This window comes from Pelecanus crispus, chromosome 9 (assembly GCF_030463565.1).
Source record: "Pelecanus crispus isolate bPelCri1 chromosome 9, bPelCri1.pri, whole genome shotgun sequence".
Lineage (NCBI taxonomy): Eukaryota > Metazoa > Chordata > Aves > Pelecaniformes > Pelecanidae > Pelecanus > Pelecanus crispus.
The window spans coordinates 20,974,516-20,997,002 of NC_134651.1; the positions used below are offsets into that span (position 1 = coordinate 20,974,516).

At 47.6% G+C, this 22,487-nt stretch overlaps 1 protein-coding gene across 1 annotated transcript; it reads left to right on the forward strand.

Moving 5' to 3' along the window:
• Positions 1-14,690: 14,690 nt before the first annotated feature.
• On the forward strand, positions 14,691-18,736 carry FAM124B (family with sequence similarity 124 member B). The gene is made up of 2 exons (XM_009477766.2): positions 14,691-15,416; positions 18,104-18,736. Exons 1-2 carry the CDS (start codon positions 14,691-14,693, stop codon positions 18,734-18,736), a joined length of 1,359 nt encoding a protein of 452 aa, XP_009476041.2.
• Positions 18,737-22,487: the final 3,751 nt, after the last annotated feature.

Sequence of the window (22,487 nt, forward strand, 5' to 3'; positions counted from 1 at the left end):
GAATTTTGAAGACAGTAATGATTCAGGAAGGGAGTTTTGCTGAAGTCACCTTTTGGAAATGTGCCCTTTACTATTGAACAATGAGATCATGATACTGAGGATTTCAAGATGGAGAATGTGAAAACTCTGGTCAGAGAGAACAAGACATCACTAGGACTCTGCTTCAGGTGAGTTCGAGGCTCATGCCTTTACGCTGTTTGTGTACGTTAGTGAGATTTCTTTTACAGTCGGTAGCAGAATTCCACTGTGCCTTATCTAATTTTGGGTTTGCTTCTTAATTTCCACTTAAAACTTCTAATTTTGTTAAAATTTCATCAGTAGGATTGTAGTTACATGTATGAGTGTAATTATTAGTGTTGGGCTTCTTTGCATTAATGTGCAGTTACATGCAGTACAAGACATAATAAACATGGAGTTTAATTCTTTAGAGTTTTTAAAATTAAAAGTAGGTTTGAGTTTTATAGCTATTTGAAGATACGTAGGCATGTACTTCCCTGGTAGATGAGTTTATTTTAAAGGGTCGAGAGTACACTTCATTTACCATCATAACGAGTAAGATTATCCTATGTATCCCTGATTTAGTTCTTGCTCGTTTCAATGTTAGCTACCTTTACAGCTTTGATTTGCTCTTTTTGTCTCCTAGAATTAATCCATGCAATTTCCCCATTTGCTACAGAAAAAATGAATGTTAAGCATGTCTGCATAGCAGACTGAATCTTGGATGCGAAGCTACTCCTGAATAAAATGTCTCTCCTCCCCCCCTTTCCTAAAAACAAACTTTGCCCTGTTGACCCTAAAGCTTTCAATGTAATACTGTCTGTTCTTGCTACCTTTGCTCATTGAGACTTGGCAGCTGCCGTAAGGTTTACTTTTCTGGACCTGTAAAAACAGAAACATTGCACTAAAGATTCTGGATGACTGAAGTATTTGTATTCACATGTATTGTAATCAAATTGTACAGTACCTGATAGGTGGTGCATATATATATATGGCAATAGAGCCTGTCATGGTGCATGGTTTAGGGGATAAGCTTGCACAGAGATGGGGTTCCCATCTGTATTGGGTTTGGGTGGTAAGGTTTTGGTAGCAGGGGGGCTACAGGAGTGGCTTCTGTGAGAAGCTGCTAGAAGCCTCCCCTATGTTGGATTAGAGCCAGTGGCAGCTGGCTCCAAGATGGACCCGCTGCTGGCCAAGGCCAAGCCAATGGTGTCAGCACCTCTGGGATAACATAGTTAAGAAGGAGGGAAAAAAAAACCCTGCATAACTGCAGCTGGAGAGAGGGGTGAGAGTATGTGAGAGGAACAACTCTGCAGACACCAAGGTCAGTGAAGAAGGAGGGGGAGGAGGTGCTCCAGGTGTCAGAGCAGAGATTCCCCTGCAGCCCCTGGTGCAGCCCATGGTGAGGCAGCTGTGCCCCTGCAGCCCATGGAGGGACCCACGCTGGAGCAGGTGGATGTGCCCGAAGGAGGCTGTGAGCCCTTGGGAAGCCCGCACTGGAGCAGGCTCCTGGCAGGACCTGTGGACCCATGGAGAGAGGAGCCCACGCTGGAGCAGGTTTGCTGGCAGGACTTGTGACCCCATGGGGGACCCATGCTGGAGCAGTCTGCTCCTGAAGGACTGCACCCCATGGAAGGGACCCATGCTGGAGCAGTTCGTGAAGAACTGCAGCCTGTCGAAAGGATGTTGGAGAAGTTTGTGGAGGACTGTCTCCCGTGGGAGGGACCCCGTGGTGGAGCAGGGAGCAGTGTGAGGAGTCCTCCCGAAGGAGGAAGGAGCGGCAGAGACACCGTGTGATGAACTGACTGCAGCCCCCATTCCCTGTCCCCCTGTGCTGCTGTGGGGGAGGAGGTAGAGAAATTGGGAACAAAGTTAAGCCCAGGAAGAAGGGATGGATAGGGGGAAGGTGCTTTAAGATTTAGTTTTTATTTCTCATTATCGTACTCTAATTTGACTGGTAATAAATTAAACTGATTACCCCAAGTCGAGTCTCTTTTGCCCATGATTGTAACTGGTGAGTGATCTCTCCCTGTCCATATCTCGACCCTTGAGCCTTTTATTATATTTTCTCTCCCCTGTCCAGCTGAGGAGGGGGAGTGACAGAGTAGCTTTGGTGGGCACCTGGCATCCAGCCAGGGTCAACCTACCACACCATTTTGTCAAAGGTAGCAAAAACTGGAACTACTTGTGGCCTCCAGGTGTATGTCCAAAAGTGGCCAGAACCTTTATAGCTCAATCTAAAACTCCTTAACTCTGCTTTGTTCGTGGTGGTTAGAGGTGAGGCGGGCTCTGATCATTAGCTCCTGGTTCCTCAGGGCCCCTGTGGATTAGAGTGAGGATTTAAGTCTAGAACTAGGCTTGCGGTAGCGTGTGGACCTGGTAAGAGGCATCGTCTTGTTTGTGTCTTGTACCAAAGTCCCAATTTCTGTTAATATTCATTTTGATACCTTGAATAGTAAATGAAATAGCCAATGTGCTCAGTCTGAAGCATGAGTTTAATGGCTCCTCTGTCTTCTGGAATGTGTTACGTGAAAAGTTGGTAAAATGCAGAACTTGATATATATCTAGCTGAAAGCTGGATAAAAGAACAGGAGAATAATTTACCTAACTTTCTGTCCTTTGGTATGTAGGGAAGTGTTCACAGAGTGTGCCCACAAACTGGATTGAATATTCTGAATCTTTCAGCTGGATTTATCCATGTTTTAACCCTGTATCTGGCATGGCAGAAGTTAAGCGTTAATGTAAAAATGTAAAGATGCTGTTTGAAATGAAAATAGTGGCGCACCTCTACTTGCCTAAAAAACAGCTGCGGTAAGCAGGCGGCGTGCAACAACAACACCCACACCAGCGCAACCTGGCTCGCGTGCAACAACAACACCCACACCAGCGCAACCTGGCTCGCGTGCAACAACAACACCCACACCAGTGCAACCTGGCTCGCGTGCAACAACAACACCCACACCAGCGCAACCTGGCTTGCGTGCAACAACACCACCCACACCAGTGCAACCTGGCTCACGTGCTGTGGTGTGGTGGTCTCCTTCAGAACAGCCTGTCTCCCCAGATGTGCTGCGGTTCATATTTTGGTGTAACCGTACTGGCGCGACCGGGCCTCTTGCTGCAGTAAGCTGCCCCTGCGCTGGCGTTAGTATGCGCCAAGTTTATAGAACAGCTTCGCTTTGTCAGGGTCTCGTTCTTTTCCTCATTTCTCCTCCAAAACTGGAACTTTGAGGGGGAGTGAGGCCGTGGGAGCTGATGCCTTGAATATCGTGAAGTTTGTGGATAGGAAAAGAAATAACGTTTGGACTTACAGCAGTGATGTTTTATGAATTGTTCTTTCTCCTGCAGTTCAAAACTTGACTTTAATTCTAGGTACAACAGAAGCCGAGGAACCCTCCAATCTTCATGACTGCTATTCCGTTTCTCCTCTTTGAATGTATTGCTGCGGTTCACTTAATTTGTATGCCTTATCCTTCGAAGGCTGGCACAGCATTGAAGTTCGATCTGTCAGAAGCTGAAGCGAAGGTGGTGCAGGGTATTGTGCGCGCTCAGGCAAGAAATGTTGAGGCAGCGGAGTGACGCGCGTTTGCAGCGAGGGGCTGTTCCGCTGCCATCGCAGCGTGGCAGCTGTCGTGCGGGGAGGAAGGCGCATCGCTGGGGAGAGCCAGGGAGGTGTGCGGAGCAAAACCTGCTCTGAGAACGTGGTGGGTACCGTGGGCCGGCGGCGGCCGAACCTTGCACAAAACGTGGTTTTAGTAACTTGTGTTGACCGTGTATTACGACGGTAAGATGTGCTGGTAGCTTTGTGGCATCCGGGATGACTGCCAGCAAGGAGTGTTGCTGGAGATGCCTTTTAACACAACAAAAAAAAAAAAAAAAAAGCCGAGTCCGCTTTGAGCGTCAGAAGCCGTGACGGTGATAGAAACGGTGCCAACAGCGTGGCCGAGCCCCTGCCTCCGCTCCGGATCGTGTCACGATCGAGGGAAACGCGCGGGGCCTGCGGGCCGGCCCGACGGGGCCGCAGCGCAGCCGGGCGGGGCTGTGCCGCACGCCGGCCGCAGCAGCCGCCGTGGGGGCGAGGCGGGGGCGCAGCGGGGCCCCCCCGGGGCGAGGGGCCGGCCTGAGGCGCAGGGGCGGGCTCCGTCCCCGCTCCCGCAGCGGCGTGAGGGGGAATGGCCGAACGCCCCAGCCGGGCCGGCCTCGGAGCGGGGGGGCGCGGGGCCCGGCCCGCTGGCTCGGGCTGGGGCAGATGGCCGCCCTGAGCTGCCGCCCTGAGCCGCCGCGGGGCCTGCGGGCGGGAGGCCTCTGCCCAGGGCTCCTCAGGACGCCTTCCTCTTTTCTGTCCTTTTTTTTTCCCCCCCGTCTTTTCCTTGCCTTGAGCAAAGCTCTGTTAAACACCCAGCAGCGTCTCCAACAAGCTGCTCCTGCGGGTTGCGACTCGAGGCTTTCCAGAATGTGTTCTGGAGTAGCGCGGATGGGGGCAGGAGGAGCTCCTTCTCTTCCCATTGAGCGGGACGTGTTGAAGGATGAGGCAGGCGAGGGCTGGGAGAGAGTTAAATATGCCACGTCAGGTGATGAAACAAAATCGCGTTAGGTCTGGAAATTTAATCTGAAAATCGTGAGTTTTCAATCTAGTCATGGGACACCTTCTTTTTTAAGTTATAATGCCAGATTTTGTTTCCTGAATATGTTTCTTACGAGCTGAAAATACTTCAAGAGACTTCCAAAGGCCACAGAAAGCATGCGGATTAGTTGGCAGTCATAAATATATTTGTTATGCTTATTACTACCTGCTTACTTATTTTCCCTTCTATCTAGTGTAACCACCTCTTTGGATAAGTGTTAGGGAGTTGCGGTAAGCTATGAGATGTAGCATGTACGGTGAGCCTTGTGCATCGTGAACTTGGAGTGGGTTTTAAGGAAATTAACAGAAAAATACTAACTGTCGTGGTTTAGCCCCAGCCAGCAACTCAGCACCACGCAGCCGCTCGCTCACTCCCCCTGCCCCGATGGGATGGGGGAGAGAATCGGAGGAGTAAGAGTGAGAAACACTCCTGGGGTGAGATAAGAACAGTTTAATAATTGAAATAAAATAAAGTAAAATAATAATAATAACAACAATATAATAGTAATAATAATATACAAAGCAAGTGATGCACAATGCAATTGCTCACCACCCGCCGACCGATACCCAGACAGTTCCCGAGCAGCGATCGCTGCTCCCTGGCCAGCCCCCCCCAGTTTCTATACTGAGCATGACGTCATATGGTATGGAATAGCCCTTTGGGCAGTTTGGATCAACTATTCTGGCGGTGCCCCCTCCCAGTTTCTTGTGCACCTGGCAGAGCATGGGAAGCTGAAAAGTCCTTGACTAGTGTAAGCAGTACTCAGCAACAACTAAAAACATCACCATGTTATCAACATTCTTCTCCTACTAAATCCAAACCACAGCACTATGCCTGCTACTAGGAAGAAAATTAACTCTGTCCCAGCCAAAACCAGGACACTAACAAACCCTGTCTAGACTGAAATCCCGGTGCCTTGAGCTCTGTTGTTCCAGCAGTTGGTCTGCAGTTACGTGATATGACAGCTTTTGGGCTCACTAGTAATAGCCTTCATAAGGAAACATGTATTATGGAAATCAGGGAGGGATTTAGCACTCTCAAAAGGAGTATTTCCTGAGCTCTTGGCAACGCACGGTGTTTCCTCTGCATGTTTCATGTTAAGTGATGTGTTTTAATAATGAACTGTATAGAGGCTCTTAACGTCAAGCACTGCATTGGGCAGAATCACACTGATGGCGCAGTTTTCTTGAACTGCTCGGTGCCGTTGTGATATTCACTGGGTGGTGTGGGAAAGGTAGGGGCAGCACTAATATGCTAAACAAAGGTGCTGAGAACAAAGGTGTGTGCTGGAGATATGCTCCAGGTTCTGAAATCACTGTACTTCTGCATTTGAAGCATTTTTAGCTTCTTTGGCATCTTTTGCACTTTACCTGCAGTTACAATTGTGCTCTGAAAATCCAGCGTAGAATGTGGTCTTATTACCCAGGGACAGTTATGCTTTCTCTCTAGGTGGGCTGTTAGGATCATCTTTAGTCTGGTGGGTTTTTTATCCTCTTGTTTTTAATCTTATTTATTATTTTCCTTAGGTTAGTACCTGAAGCCTCAGCTGTGATCACATTGTATTTATCCTGTATGTGGAAAGACACAGCACTGGCTCTTGCTTTAAGGAGGTTATCATTGCATTTACCTCTAACATGGATTTCTTTATTTTTACAACCTTTGAAGTTAAGCCAGGTTTTTCAAGGACAGTCCAGCTCTTTTAGGGAAGTGCACTCACTGTGATGCTGCAGCATAATATTTCTGCCTCATGCCACACAAAGGCCGTGAAGTTCAGGCAGGGACTTCTGGTCCTTGCATCTTCTGATACCAAACACAATCTGACCTTTGTTACCAGTTTTTGCTTGCACAGAAGATCTTGTAAGTGTGATGTGACTGTAACTAACCCAGCAATATCTGCCTGGGCTTCCAGACAGCCTGGCACAGTGTGCCTGCTCTCAGCAGCTGTTTATCCTAAAGGAAGAAGGTGTATTGCTGTTTAGGAGAGACGGGCCTCATTCACCTCCTTGTCCTGGAACTGCTTACCTGGATTAGCTGTGGCTAAGATGAGGAAATGTTCTGGAGAGATGACAGTCTGGGAGCCATTTGCTCCTGTTTGCCTCTGGAGAAGCTGGGAGGGAAGGGGGATCCACCAGTAGGTGCAACTTCCATTCACTGTTTATGAATAGCCTTTAGCAGCCCAGTTCTTGGGAGGAAGAAATAACAATGGGAAGTCCTGACGTCCTCAAAGTGAAGCCACATTAGAGCCTGATAGTGCCTTACTATGGCCTTTGAGTTTATGTGCAGCTTTTTCTTTGCAAAGTTTGCCAGGGCATGCCCCAAATCCCAGTAATGCCTGAGTTTCTTAGACCTTGTGAGCCACTTCTAATACTTATTCGATGTTTGGATATCGCTGCTTTTGAAATTCTGTTAAAGATGAGGCTAATAATCTCCTGCAGCTTGCCTGTCATAGCATTTGTTATCAACTTAATTATGTAAATCTGCAATTCCAACATAATGTGGGATCCAGGCCAAGACTGGTTTTTTTAATTAGAATTTGGGGTGTATTATTCTGTCTCTCAGGAGGGTTGTCCTCAGGAAAGGGAGTAATTAGAAGCCTTCACACCGCGTAGGTCTGACTTGTTCCTTAAGCTGGAGCTTGGACTTGTTGGCGAGCTCACCATCTCCTGGTGACTTGCTCTTATTAATGCTCAGTAGGGTGCAGTTTCTCTTGGCATCTCCTGCTAGCCTTCCAAGAATTTTGCCTGGAGTTGTCTTCAACAATGCTAAATGTAAGCTGATTAAATAAACACTTTGCTGGGCCCTGTAAGTCTCGGTTTTGTTTAGATGTGTCTGTTTTCTTTTTCTGGAAGGTTTTTAATTGATGTGTAATTTATGTAAAAATTGCTAGGTTAAATCTTTCAGAAATGAATCCCTGAAGCTAGGCACTTAAATTCACATGTAGGCAAGTTGACTCTCCCCTCGTCCCACACTGACCTGGGGGGAAGTGGGGTTGATGCTGGGGATGTGGTCAGAGGGCTCCCAAAGATACCATCTCAGGTCAGTGCTAGATTTTGGCTCTGTGTAGTCAAGTCAACAGACCTGACTTTGTTTTCTAATACTAATTTCTGATACAACCTTCTTGTGGCTCATTATGTTTAGTGGATCTTGGTTTGTGTGTATGGAGTGCTTTGGCTTTGGGTTGGGTTTTTTTTTTAATATTTTATTCAACCTGAAAACTGAGGAAGAATCTGTCTGGAAGTGCCCCATAACTTGCTGAGGACACATAGCCCAGATTTGGTTGGAGCTGAATACAAAAGCTGCCTCAATCAGTTGTGTAAATCCAAATCTCGCAAACTTTGTGTTCTTGGCTGCCATGGGATGTCTGTAGCCAGGCATGCCGTGCCTTTTTATGACATATTTGTTACTAATAGGAAGCTATAGAGGGCAAAGCATATGTCACAGCTTTTTGGAGCACACAGTGTATGCCCATTGCTGCGAGCCAAGGTACGCTGCTGCTAGCAGTCAGTACGGGAACCAGACTGCCGAGGCCTGAACTGGGTAGGAGTTCCTGCAAAAAAACTTGTGCATCTTTGGTTACATGCGCTTATTTGGAAGGCTTTCCACTTTTCCCTGTGTTCAAACTGCTTGGGAAGTGCAGCTCAAGAAGGCAGTCCATGAATGACCTTCTGCTGTTCGTGCTTGCTTTGAGATTTCCTGTGCATGCGGCTGTAGTGGCCATCAGCCGTGCAACTGGAGGGAGGGAGGCCGGCATATGTCAAATGCATCTATGTACCCACATGTGTCTCGGGTGTCCTAGGGCATCAGGAGTGGGAAAGCTGACTCAGGCTTTGGGTACACAGAGGTTCTTTGTTCCTCTCCCTGACCCTTGCTGCTGGATCTCGTGCACCCCACAGAGCACAGAAGAGGGGCTGGAGGGAGGGTGGTGTTGCTGCACAGTCGGCACTATCAGCGGACTGGTTCTTGTCCGACACTGGTACGGTATGCAGCAGCATCCTCTCTCCCCATTGCCTTCCCCTTTGCTTAAGCAGCAGCAGCATCCTCTCTCCCCATTGCCTTCCCCTTTGCTTAAGCAAAACGGGAGCTGCTTTGGGGTTGGCAGCTGTGATACCAGCCTGGTTTGTATCACTGTAATAACTCCGGTTTAAAATGAGGTTTCCAAGATCCTGTTGAAGTTAGTATTGTATTTGGAAACTCAGTCCTCAGTCTAGGCTCTCCTTTTCCTGAGAGATGATTCAGGTACCAGTGGTAAAAGCTTGATTGCCTCAAAGCCTACAACAGTTTTAGCATGGTTTTGGCATGGTCGTGGTTTGGTCCATTGCCAGTGATCTCCCTTGTCTCTGTGTCTCAGTGCTGCTCTCCCAGCCTTGCACTTGCACCAAGGTCTGTGTTGCTTGAGGGTAACTTCCTAGCTTTGCTTTCATAAATACAGTCACAAAGTGTACAGGGAAAATGTGGTTTGATCCTAGTCCCTCTGATGGTGCACTGCGCTGCTGCGAGGATGCCTGTTTCCCCACCCGCTGCAGCCCAGTGTCAGGAGGAACCTCTCTCATTTTCGTTTGCATTTTATCTCCCAAGAGCCTTGAAACCCTATCTTGCCTGTGCATCTCCTAGCATAGTGTTTCTCACGGCCGGAGTCTCAAGTCGCTGTGTCCCGTCAATGGGAGGAGTTGCAGCCTGCTGCACCGATGCTGCTGCCAGGTCGGAGCTGCGACTCCCAGCAGCGGCCGAGGGTCAGCCCTCCTGGTAAGACAGGCTGCAGCCTGCAGCAAGCTTCCCCCTCATTCTCCTCTAACTGTATTTCTTCTTTCTTTTTTTTTTTTTTTTTTCTTTTGTGTGTGTATGTGCTTGGATCCTGATTTGCTGTGTGTTGTGGAGCTCTCGGTGTTTTCTGTGTCTGCTGACAGACCCTTGCTGGATTCTTACTCTTTGTTAGCTGGTTTAAAAGAAGAAACAAGAACTATTCGGGAGAGAAGTCTACTTAAATAAATGCAGCAGGTTAGATGATTTTTTACTCTTTTGGTCATTGGGGTTTTAATTTCCTCTGAAGTGATGATGAATTGGAGTTACAAGATTTGGTGCAAGAGACAAACTCTTGGGAAAGTTTATTGTATTCAAGTAAGACCTTAATCCTGATTTTTGTCTCAGTACTGTCTATGCTGTAGATCATTGTTGTCTAGCAGGTTAATTTAGTATCTTTGTCCTTGAGATAGGAAGAGCTCTAGATTGGCATAAACAAAAAAAAAGTCTTTTAAAAGTTTGTAAGCCCAAGACATTGCATGGATTTAATGAGGCCTGTTCCCAGGATGCTTAGGTAGTTCACACCCAGTCTCCCGGAGGTTAATTATGTGCTAGTTTACAAAGCCTAAATCCTTATGAAGTAACTTCCTTACAGATGTAACTATGAACTTATTAAATCTTGTGATGCATCATCAGTCTTGTTGGTGTCAGCTAGAGTGAAGGGCTCTGAGCACTGTGGAGTACTAGGCACGTCTTAAGAATTCATTATGAAAAGGAATTTTTAATTATTTTGCTGTGCCTTTCCACCGTAAGATTTTAAATATATGGCAGATAATACTCTTTGGGTTCACACAATAAAGTGTTAGTTAGTTTTTTATATTTGGACTTTACTTTATGTGGGGATGTGGGGCTTACTCTAGTGTATAGATTGGTGATAGATACAAATATTCATATTTTAGATGCTCTGACACAAAGCTGGACTACCCCAGCAGCCTGCTGTACGTTCTGCTGTGTGGCCAGCATGTGGGAATGGTGCTGATACGTTTTTTTTGAGTACCATATCAGAATATATATATTCCCCCACCCTCCCCCCAGCAGAGTGACTTTTCACGTAAAATTGAACTGCTATTTTTCTAATCTCTTACAGAAATCTTTCTTGGCATGTTCAGTAGGTCACTATGAATAATGTGCTTTTCCGTTTGGCAGCCAGACTGGAAAGCTGGGGGAAGGGGAAGCAGAGAGGAAGGCAAGGCCTCGTTACATTCGGGAATCAGGGTGAAACCAGCACTTCCCTTTCCTTACAAGATCCAGCAAAAGCCAGAACTTTGTTCTGATGACAGTCATCCCTTTCTGACCCGACAACTTCTTGGTGCCTCTGAGAAAAGCAGGGGATGAGGAGGTCTAAACTCGCCAGGCTGCAGCAGTGAGGGAACCGATGGTCATGGCATCCTGGCTTTACCCCAGGGTTTAGGGGGGCAATAGGCTGGAGACAAAGTGAGGGCATGAGAATGCCCTTGTCCACGGTTGGGGAGCCTGGGTTTGAGCCTTCCCCCATGGACATTTAGATGTCAAAGCAAAGTGGAAGAGGAGCAGAGCGCTCCTCTACTGGATGGTGCTTAGGAAGGATGGTGGGGCTGCCCTCTGAAGGAGGGGTTCAGGCAAGGCAGGTGTTCAGTTTGTCTCATGCTCCTCATGGTTGGAGCGGTGGGTACCCCTGACCTGGAGCTGCTGGAGAGCTTATGGGTCCGAGAACCAGGCCTAAAACTGTTCTCCAGGCAGCTCCATCAGATAGAGCTGACAGGTGAGACTGCTTCCCCATCCCACCTGAGCAAGTGCTCTGCTCATGGAGGAAACACAGCATGGGGGCATGGTTCAGGATTTGGCCCTTTTTGTGCCTAGGCTCAGTTTCTTGGCTGTTGTAAAACCTGGTGACACTTGAAATGGATGGCAGCTATGTCAGATTCTAGCTCCACACAGGAGATATGCTGGTCACCTTCAGCAGCCTCTGCGGGAGGCACCTGGCCATCTGGAAACCAGTTTGGCTCTCACTGGCTACAGTGGGAGCTGGAGGGAGATGTGGTGCCTGCATCGCTTCCTAACCCCCATTCCTCCCAGCTCACCAGCCCTCGCTGTGTACAGCTGCTTTGAGAGAGTTCGTGTTACTGGTACTTCATCACTACAATGCTGCTGCCCCCACGGGATTTTAAACAGCTGGGCCAATGCAATTTGAGTGGGGATGGGGGCCGAGAGCTGTGCAAGCCTGTAGTGATGGATGGGACTGCAACAGGAAAGCAGTGCCAACCTGCGCTCGCTCCCTCTTCACGCTTGTCAAAATGAACAGTTTGCCGATGGAGGAGTGAATGGGTCCTCTGCTCGGTGGGAGAACGGAGGAGAAATGTGGGAAACGGAGGGCAGGTACCGGGACTGCGGTGTAGGAGCAGCCCAAGGGGGTGATGATGCAGGCAGGGAGCGAGCGTAGTGCACGGGTGAGCATGCCGGTGGGGTGAGCCTGCTCGTGGGAGGGGGAGGCGTGGTGGAGCGGGGGGTGGCTGGTTCAGGTAGCTCCGTGGTTGAGAAAATGCACATGCTCTGCATTCCTGAACTCATCACCCAGCCCCTAGCAGTCTGGTAAATCAGTCACCTTCTGAGTCCCTAAAAACTTCGGCTGTCACGTTGCCTTGTGGCTGGCTTAACGACACACTGTGTGGAGAAGTGTTTCCTCGCTTGTTTAGAAATCGGTGTTGCTAGCTGCAGTTTATCCCCCTGCTGCTTTTTTGGAGGGTGCTTTAGCCTATAACTGCCCTTTTACCCGTCTGATGCCATTCCTAACCTTATAGATCTATAGCATATTCTGCCACAGTTCCTTCTCCGAGCTGAAGGTCCTTGTTTGCTTGCTCCTCTCACTGAAGCGGCTTCTTTCAGTGCTCTTGTCTTCCTCCTCCTGCTTTCTCCCTAAATCTCCACATCCATTTCATTAAAGGGCAGCTGGAACAGCACACACTACTCAACATACAGATGCGCTGTGGATTTATATGTTGCCATACAATGTTTTCTGTTTCCTTCCCTATTGCTTCCCTAGTAATACCATTGTTTCGGGCTGCTGCTGGCCACAAAGCTTTCACCCAACTGTGCCTGCTCAGCCCCTGGTAGTGCTGCTGGGCTGCATGCCAGCCCACGGTCCCACCGCTGTGCACGCAGGGTGGGGATTGCTTCCCTGCCCCCCCGTGTTTATGTTCACTCATATTTACCCACTTTGACTCTTACTGGTCTCTGCTCGTTTGCCCGACCCTAAGGTGGTACCGCAGGGGTGGTGCCTTGCTTCGGCACGCTGCCGCCGTGGCCCTGCCGGGCATCTCTGCTGTGCCCAGCACCATTGCCTCCTACCAGAACAGGGGCCCCGAAATGCAGCTCATGCTTCAGCTACAAACTGAGCCCCAGTGACCTTTCTTAGTTTCATTTTTTTTCTTGTACAGGCACAATTCCCCTTTTCCTCACATGCAGGAAGGCGGATGGTTGTTTGCCCCTGCCCTGTAGCAAAGAGTTGATGCATCATTTCCTTTTCTGTATTTTAGTAAAATTATGTTGTTCAGAGCTCATCTAGAGTGTTTTATTGTTTTGAGCACTTGCACTCTTCTCTTCACTCTCTTCCTGCAATTGTCCAAAGGCTGGATTTTTTTTTTGTCTCCCTCCCAACAGTTGTTGTTACTTGCTTGGAGGTTTTGCGGGTGGGTTTGTCTCCATCAGTGCAAACAAATTTTTTTCCTCATTTTCTAGTAAGCCTTTTTATTTTTATTGTACGTTGGTGTCCATGGGGTTTTAAAGCATGAACGTGTATTTCTACCAGTGAGCGTGATCATCTACATAAGGGAAACCAAGGCACTGCTGCTTGTACCTTTAGACCTTGGAGATTTTGCTCAGCTGAATATAACACTAGGGCTGCATTTAAAAAAAAAAAAAAAAAAAAGTTGAGGATTTTGAATAACAGACTCTTATTAATGCTGGGATTTCTGCACAGTGAACCACTGCTTTGTGTGCTTGGCTGTTTGAGAGGGAAATTGGTATGTCAGCAGGGAGAGATCTGTTGCTCTTCATTAGATGGAGCTGGATGCATCGTCGGAGGCCCCAGTTTTGATTTAAGTACTGGCTGTGGTGGGGGCAGTTCTGTATAGAAAATGGGGGTTGGCTTGACTTGTATGTATTGCTCCTGGGGTGGTAAAATAAGGAGATGAAGGGACAGTGTGATTGTCTAGACACTAGAAGAGGCCTGGAAAGAGGTGTATTTTCAGCATTCCTAGTGTAGCCTACACAATAAGCTAAATTAAGTACCAATATGTAAACCCAAGGAGCAAGGAAAAAAAGCTGGAATTTGCTTAAGAGTGCTGATTACATGGGTATCTCAGCATTAAAAAAAAAAGAGGAGGAGGAGGAAGGAGGCAAACAGGGCACTGAAAGAGGGAAGCCTGGTACCCCGCTTTTATGCGCTATGTGTAATAACCCAGGACCCAGTTTCCAGCTAGGCAGTGAGCTACCTGTGTTGTGAAGCATGTAACTAGGAGTCGAGGTTTTTTCCCAAAGCTCTTCTTTCCTGAGGCTGATTCATATCTGCCCTTATTGTTATCTGTTGTGTTCACATGTTTTTTTTTTTTTTCCTTTTGTAAGTTTGTTTTCCTTCCTTGTTTTTAAAGAATAGCTTATCTGTATGCCCCAGAAGGGTGTGACTCACAAAGATCACAAGCTTTTTACAACGAGCTAAAGCCCAGCCTGCTGACTACAAGAAAATATGCTGAGGTTTTCAAACACAAGTGCCACATTGCCTCTGCAAAAGGTGGTGATTGCGCTGAGATGCACGCCAGTGGGACTTGGCCGGATCTGGAGGACGCATTTCCACTGCTGACAGGCAAGTGTACTTAGAAAGTCATCTCCTCTTGGAGAATTACTGCTTTTGTGCTTCAGTTCTCTTCATCTCTGCTGCCCTGTCCTGTGAAGGCCAAGAGCAGTAGGACACAGAGGTGTTTCTGGTCGCTTTGGTCACAGGTACACAGTGACGACTAGAGCTCAAGTCTTGGAGTCGGAAAATGAGCCTTCATCTGAGCTCTGCTGTGATGTGAGTTACCTGGGACTGGTCACATAATGCCTTGTCACTCTTCACCTGCCTTGTGTACATTAACTGTGCAGACCTGCGTATTTCACCGGGCTATTGCAAAGCTTGTAGAAGATTGAATTCATTTTGTTTAAGTCTTACAATACACCCCTCATGTTTCTGAGGCTCCAACTGCAGGAGAAGGAAAGGGAAGACACCAATTTGTCTAATTTTTGTCAGGAACCTTTGCAATGGATGACAGAGACTCTCTGATGACTGTGCATCTTCTTGCCAATTCAGGACACTCATTGCTTCTGCAGCAAACTCTGGATCATCTTTTGGAGTGGATCTGCCCAGACGTTCGACTTTTCCTGGTGTCTGAACGAATTACTCCATTGAAATACTATGAGAGATATCGTAAGAAAAACTGCGGCTTTCCTGGAATATCTGTTCTCCTTTTTCTACACGAGGACTTGGGAGAAGAACGGATTTTTCAGGTCCATGAGCTCTTCCAGCGTCCACCCTGGCGCTACCGGTGTGCCCAGATTGCTAATGGGCACAGCCACCCCTATGCCCCAGCTCACCAGGACTTCTATGGCCTGGACGACCAGATGCCTGTGTGGGGCATCAGGCGGGTGCACTGTGGCCCTGAAATCCTGCGTGTCACCCTCTACTGCAGTTTTGATAACTATGAGGATGCAGTAAGACTCTATGAGATGATCCTACAGAAAGAAGCAACTATGCAGAAAAGTAGCTTCTGTGTCTTTGTGCTGTACACAACCCAAAATATTGCTGTGCAGCTCTGCTTGAAGCAGCTGCCCATCGGGGTGGCTGCTGAGCCAAAGGAGTCATCAGCCTTGCAGTTCAAGGTGCAAGAAATTGGGCAGCTGGTGCCTCTCCTGCCTAACCCTTGTATTCCTATCAGTAGCACCAGGTGGCAAACGCAAGACTATGAAGGAAATACAATTCTGCTTCAGGTATGTGTCTGTGGTGCTCTTAGACAAGGTTCCACCCGCCCCCCACCCCCCAGCCCCCCAAGGAAAGCAGGACTGATTAAAAATGGAAATTAAGATTTTGCTTGTTTATGTTTTCTCTTGAATTTGTGAATGCAGTAATCGGGATCTGCCAGTGCTGTGATGCCATTGATAAATATAAGCACAGATCCTTGGAATATTTTTATATTGTTAAATTAACATAATTACTGCTTGCCTGAAATTGAAAGTACTAATGCTTTTTTTGAGCAGGCTAGTTTAACATCTTCCCTTCCCTGCCTGAATCAAATGATCACAGCCTATTCTTTTTCTGATAAGTTGTTACATTTTAAATGTTTTTGAAAGCAGATTTCTAGCATCCAAAACCAGATGTATTTATAGTGTTGATACAACATCACCTGCAACAGACCTTGTGAACTCTTGAGTGAGTTGCAGTTGGGCAAAAGTGCCGAATAAATGTGTTGTAGGAAAGCTCTGCCTTTTCCATTCAGGTGTGCAGTCCAGAGGTTGTGTGAATACAAATAAATAAAAACCAACAAAGACGACTGTGCAGAGATGATACACAGTGGGAATTGTACATGTGAGCAGGAGGGTAGTTTAGCTCAGTGTGCTTTCTTTCCGCTGTAACAGCCCCTCCCACCTCTCATTATTTTTTGTTGTAATTTGGATATTTCAATTTGCCCATCCTGTGGTTTTTCATTTTCCTTCCAGAACTCATTTGCTACAAATCGGCTTAATTATTTTGTATGGCCTATCTTTATGCTACTCTGAACACTAATCCTCAGGGCAGCCTTTGCATATTTCTCATTCAGTATCACTTTATAAACTGGTTTGCCACCCACCTGGACTGGACAAGGCCCTGAGCATCTTCATGTAGCTTTGAAGTTGGTCCTGCATAGTTTGATAAAGTAGTAAATAAACCACATCCTGTCCTTTTTTTTGGTTTTTTTTTTCCCTCTGAAGTTGCTCACTAGTTACTGTTCTATTCCATGTCCTTTCTCTGAGTGTTTACAGGAGATCCCTGTTGCTCAAATTTTACAAGTTTAGCCTTAAGACTCAAGTAGGAGTCTTAAGTAGGAGAGTAGGACCATCTCCATGTGCTGTGTTTCATAAATAAAGACATGAAATGTGTCTCTAGCCGTGCAGAGGGTTGGCGAGGCGGGTGCCTTGCTCTGGGCTGGTGTCCCCGGGGGTGGCATGCTCTGCAGGAACAAGCAGGACGTGCTTAGCAGGTCCTGGTCCCATTGGCCTTGCTCGTCTGGTGGGTATCTCCTCCCTGGGTAAGTGTTGGTCCATGTGTTGTCCAGCTGTCAGAGGAATGCCACTTGATCCAGAGCTTCCTGGAGAAGTTTCTTTGCAAAAGCCGCTGGTCAGGATTTGTAGACGTGAAGGAGCTCCAGTAGATCTGATGCCTCCAAGAAGGTTTTGGGACAGGCACAGCTATTTGTGTGTGCTGTGTTTAGGTCACCTGTAGCAAATCTGTCATGTGTGTGCGCTAGTCCTGAGGGCCCTCTGAAAGCTGTGCACGAGTTGGGAGAAACTAAATTCAAGTGTAACTTTCTTGTTTCTTTCTCAAAATAGTAAGGTTTATGATGCGTGATTTCAATTTTATAATTTATTAAAAGACAGATGAGCCTATGGGATTGGTTCACTCAAGCATAGCGTAGCTGCTCAGCCAAGCACTGGCGGTGACCACAGAAGATCCTGAGACCATCAGCCTGTCTGCAGCGGGTCAGACCAAGGCTTGGTCCTGCCCAGCTCTCTGTCCCCAGCAGCTGGTCACAGGCAGCTGCCTTGGGAGGAACAGTGTTAACACCCCACCAATATGCTCCCAAGCTGCCTGTTTTAAACTCAAGGGTCTTCTGAAGCCAGCTGTGGTAACTTGCAGTGACTCTCCTTTCCAAGTGTTTATCTAGTCTCCCCTTGAATCCATGTGAACTTTCTGTGTCCACAAGATACCTTGGCATGGACCTCCCCAGGCCTACTGCCACCTTCTCTTATTTGAAATTGGCTCCACCTGGCTTCATCTGATTGCCTCTGCTTCTTGCATTGCAAATGGCAGGGAACGGACAATACCTATCTGTTGCTCCAGGTGGCTCATGGTTTTATAGTCTTTTATCCTCTCCCTCCCGAACAGTTTTGTTTTTTCCAGGCTTAAGATTCCCAGCATACATGGCTGTTCCTTTACTGTACTTGCAGTTGTCCTCATTTTCCGTTTCTGAGCCTTTCTAGCTCCATGATACTCTGTGCGTTGGGGTTGAGGGACAAACACCATGGTCCAGCTGGGGGACCAGACCTGCACCGTGCATCACAACATTCTCTGGTTTGTTTGGAATAATTCTTAAGATTTCATTTGCTTTCTAGACTGCTGTCAGGCACTGAACTGATGCTAACATGGTGCTGTCTGTCACAGAAATGAGACCCTGGGGTTACGGTCTACTCACAACCTAGCATTTTGTATGTGAAGCTGGGATTGTTTTTCTCCATGTGCATCACATGATCTACATTGCTTCATCTGCCATTGCTCAGGCTTGTAAGAGTCCTGTGCTGTTCTCTAGGGGCTGGCCGACTCACACTGCACGTGACTTCAGCACAGCGAGGCTAAGTGAGAGCATCACCTAGTAAAGCTGGGCGATATGTTAATGGGGTTCTCTCCAAATTTTATTCAACAGGTTCAAGACAGCTCAAAGCCCCATGAAACAAATGTTGGGCTTTCCCATCAGCATAATAATGCAGGCAACAAAAAATTCCTGCAGGACTCTGTCCCAGCCCCTCTCCCTGTAAAGTGGGGTAATCCTGGGCAGAGAAGCCGGGAGGTGAAAGCCATGAAGGGTAAAACAAAATCTGACCAAAGCGAAGCCCTTACTCCTGAGCAAGCCGGCGGTGACCTCCACAGGCACTTTTGCTCTTCTTACACTGGTCCAGCGGCCCTGTCGTGGTGGGATGCCACCTCCCTCTGCAGACAGGCGAGCAGCGAGTTGCAGGCTTCTCCTCAGGAGAGCAGAGTTCGCTGGCAGGCAGCGGAGACCAATGTCGACACCGGGCTTGCCGTGGCAAATCCTGCAAGTGGCCGCTGCCCGCTGAACCGCTTCTCCAGGGACCTGCGGAGCAGCCTCCTCCAGCCGCGCGCACCCATGGATGGGGCTGGCAGCGCCGTGCCCTCCCAGGACAGGACCCAGCTGCTGTTTGCTGCAGTCAAAAGGAATAAAGGAGCAGGGCAAAGAGCTTTGAGCTTCCACTCACCAACACCACAAGCCAGCCCTGCAAACAGAGCAGAGGACGAGGAGGAGGAGTTCTTTATATGAGTGAAAACAAACGTGCCAGATGGACTCATCATTTCCAAACGACAGCAGAGCGCTTTTGTGTGTATTGTGTCTCCTCGTGCTGTGACCACTGATGCTCAGCTTACCTCTGTAGCTGTGATATTTCAGTAGTGGGTGGGTTCACCGAGGTAGATGCTTATTTTCCATGGAGCAATGCTAAGGAGGCTGCAGGCAAAGCAGGGAAAATAACACTATTTACAGAAAGGTTTATTTTTTTAGTGCAGAATAGATTGAAGGATTATTTTGCAATTAATAGGAATAAGCCATATGACTCCTAGAGCTGTTCTAAGATGCTGAAAAATAGCCAGTGACATCTTCAGATGTGGTTAGAAGGTGCAGTTTGCCTAAGTTGCCCAAGCAGCTGGATGCCCCAGCCATGGGGGCTCATTATCCCTCACTGGGACGTACTGGAACAAGGCAGTGGGATGGTCACAGCGGTTATGCCAATTTTCCTCTGTGTTCCTTCTCACTTCCCCCCAGCTTGTCAATTTTATGCAAGATGTGAAACGTAAGAATGTTCTTTTAAAATATTTTTGAAGAAAAAGATTTCTAGAGAAATCTCTTCCCCAAATTAGCACAGTACAAGCAAAAAGCAAACACTTGCAGAGAATACTTTGAGCTATGTTTATGCTCCAGTAAGACCTGCTGTTGCCTATTCATATGACACTTAACAAAATAAACCCAGCAACAGGCGAGGCTTTGTTTGACCAGTGTGCAGTTATCAGCAGGCAATCCTAACTGGGTTTTAATTAACAGAAGACAAGAAAAGTTAAGAGTTTTGGAGGGAACTGCTGAGTGCTGGAGAGTAAAAAGGACAGGAGAAATGAAGTAATGTTTCAGCAACAGATGCTGAAATAACTCCCATCTTGATCAGCAGTTTTCTCAAGTAGGATTAAGTAAATCTCAAAGGGAAAGAGATGGGAAAGGCATGACAGAGGAATGAAACTGTTAACAGAAAAGCCAAATCTGATCGTACTTACCTTCCAAACAGCACAAAAAAGAGGTATTTTCTCCTTACATGTATCTGAATTCTGCTTCGCACAGAAGTGTGAATTTGTCTGGAGAATGCCTTCACGTTGCCTCTTCCTAGTCCATAACTCAGGTTTGACAGGCAATGGCTTCTTGCAGCCCAAGGAGAGGCAGAGGGTGATCTGCGGGGGGTGGTTTTGCACAATTTTATGGGTGTTCAACACTTGTACGTGTGCCAGCTGAACACAGCCCATGCTGTGCTGCCGCAGCTTCCTTACCCAGGAAAGTCCAAACCCACCCCGCTGCTGCTGGTGGGCTCTGCAGCCCAGTGTGACTGGAGAGCAGTGCCATTGCTTGGGCTTCGGGAAGGCCCAGCTTTTTGGGAAAGTTTGAAGGTGCAGCCAAGTTGGTCTGAAGACTGCAGGTGGGAATAAGGCAGTCCCTGCTCTGTGCCTCTGTGCTCTCACAGCTGGTGTTACCCTGGAAGTGATGCTCATGTGACCCTTTGATTCAAGGACCTAAACCTGCAGAAAGCTGAACAGGACACTTAATTTCACTGGACACTTACACCCCTTCCCCCCCGCCATGTTTTCATAAGCTCCGTAAAATTCTGGACTTTTCAATAAATCATACTGTGATATTTTACATCCATGAGGGTGATTATTTAATCTTACCTAGCATGCTAGAAACTTAGCCAGTGCTTTTCAGAGCTGGAGAAAATGTTTGGTCAACTAGGAGAGCAGCAAAGAGGAGAGCTTGCAGGCGAGTTAGCTCTCTGGGTTTGCTGCGGAGTGTGTGAGGGCAGGCGGGGAGGGATAAGGAGGCGTGGGGTTACAGCCCTGGCAGTGGGCACGGACGGAATAGTCATGAATCCAGAACTAAGACAGAAGTGGGATTCCTGGGACAAATGGCTTTAAAGGGGGATTTCATGGCCGCCTATCTACTCTCATGCCAAAGTTACATGAGTGTGACTAGTGTACTTCCTTTTACCTAAGAGAAAGAGGGTGGAAGGTCAGTATCTAGCATGGGGGAAAATGCTGCATCATTTAAAACAAAAAAAGAGAAGAAAATGGTACGTGAGGTTCACCTGCCTGCAACAGATCACAGAAGACAAGGAATTCAAATCAAAGGAAAATTGCCCTGAAAATATGCTTGTAACAGTGAGTATATAAAATCCATGTATTTTAAGTGCAGGATACACATTGCATAAATGCTGTATTACACAGGCAGCTGTAGGGTCAGAGGGTCCCATTTCTCCCTGGAAGGATTCAGTATTGGCAAGCCAAGTTTTACATTTTCTGTAGACTGTTCATATCTCTGCAGCTTTTATTTTACATTTCTTCCTTACATACTGTGCGGTTTCTTTTTTTTTCTTTTTTTTTTTTTTTTTTTTAAAAGACTAGTAAGAGAGACCACGGGTTGACAGGGATCTGCTGAAGCTCTGTGCCCCAAACAACATGTGAGCAGCTCGCAGGTAAGCAGTTAGACCTGGCAGCCTCTTGGGAACGGACAGACGTGCGAGGTGTGCAGGGTTGGCAAGGCTGGCAGTGGGCAGGGCCAGGGGCTTCTCTCTCGCCCAGCTCCTGTCCCACATGGAGGTCCCAGCAAAGAATCATAGAATCGTTTAGGATGGAAAAGATCTTTAAGATCATCCAGTCCAACCATTAACCTAACGCTGCCAAGTCCACCACTAAACCAATTAACGATAGAGTAATAATTTCATGTTTCCTGGCTTGGTGGCTGGATTATTTTTTTAATGAAAGTAAAAACTAGGAATCATTAAGATTTGAAAGGACCTCTAAGATCATCAGTCCAACCATCAACCCAACACCACCATGCCTACTAAACCATGTCCCAAAGTGCCACATCACGTTTTTTGAACATCTCCAGGCATGATGACTCCACCACCTCTCTGGGCAGCCTGTTCCAATGCTTGACCACTCTTTCCACAGGGAAATATGGTCTTTGTGGAAAACTGAAGAGTTTTGAAAAGTTATACTCAGTGGTATGATGGCATTGCCATCCTGAATGAAGGGAAATGAGGGGGTTTTACCATCTATTAGTGTCATGCTTGATATAAATGATTTAGTCCAGTGGAAATGGTTCTGACGTGTCTTTTGGCATCAGAGTGATGGTGCTATGGATGCTGAGCTGCTGATTCCTCTGATGGACACCTCAATGGACAGCAGCCAGGGTGGTCATTATGGGTGGCACCTGAGAAACAAGATTTTAATTTTCCGAGAGGTGTTCATTTGTGAGGGTGGTGGGCACCCTCATGTCTGTCAGGTGGTGTTGCACCCAGGAGCAGGAGCATGACCCCGGGACTGCTGCGAGTCATGCTGTGGGTGACCCCATTCCCAGGAGGGAGCAGAGATGCTGCCATAGCTGTGCTCAGGAAGGGATGATGGTGAACAGTCCCAGCCGAAGGGAAAGGCTTTTCTCCTGGGCTGGTCGCACAGTCTGGGTGGCAGAGGGGGGAAATCTGTTCTTGCAGTGACAAAGCGGGAGCAGGGTGTGCTAAGAGCAGGAGCCGCTGGCAGCAGGAATTGGGCAAAGCAGGAGAGCTCGCTCTGGAGTTGCCTTAACCCAACCTGCAGAGGCAACTGCTGTTGCTTTTGTTGCTTTAGCCCCTTGCTACAGAAGTGGTGCCTTTTGTCTCCTCTGAAGCAACACAGTGGTATTTCTGAGGGACGAGTTGCTGGGGAGGAGCAGGAGTGCTCCCCACTGCCTGGATACGGGCACAAAGGCAGGGGGTGCTCCCCCT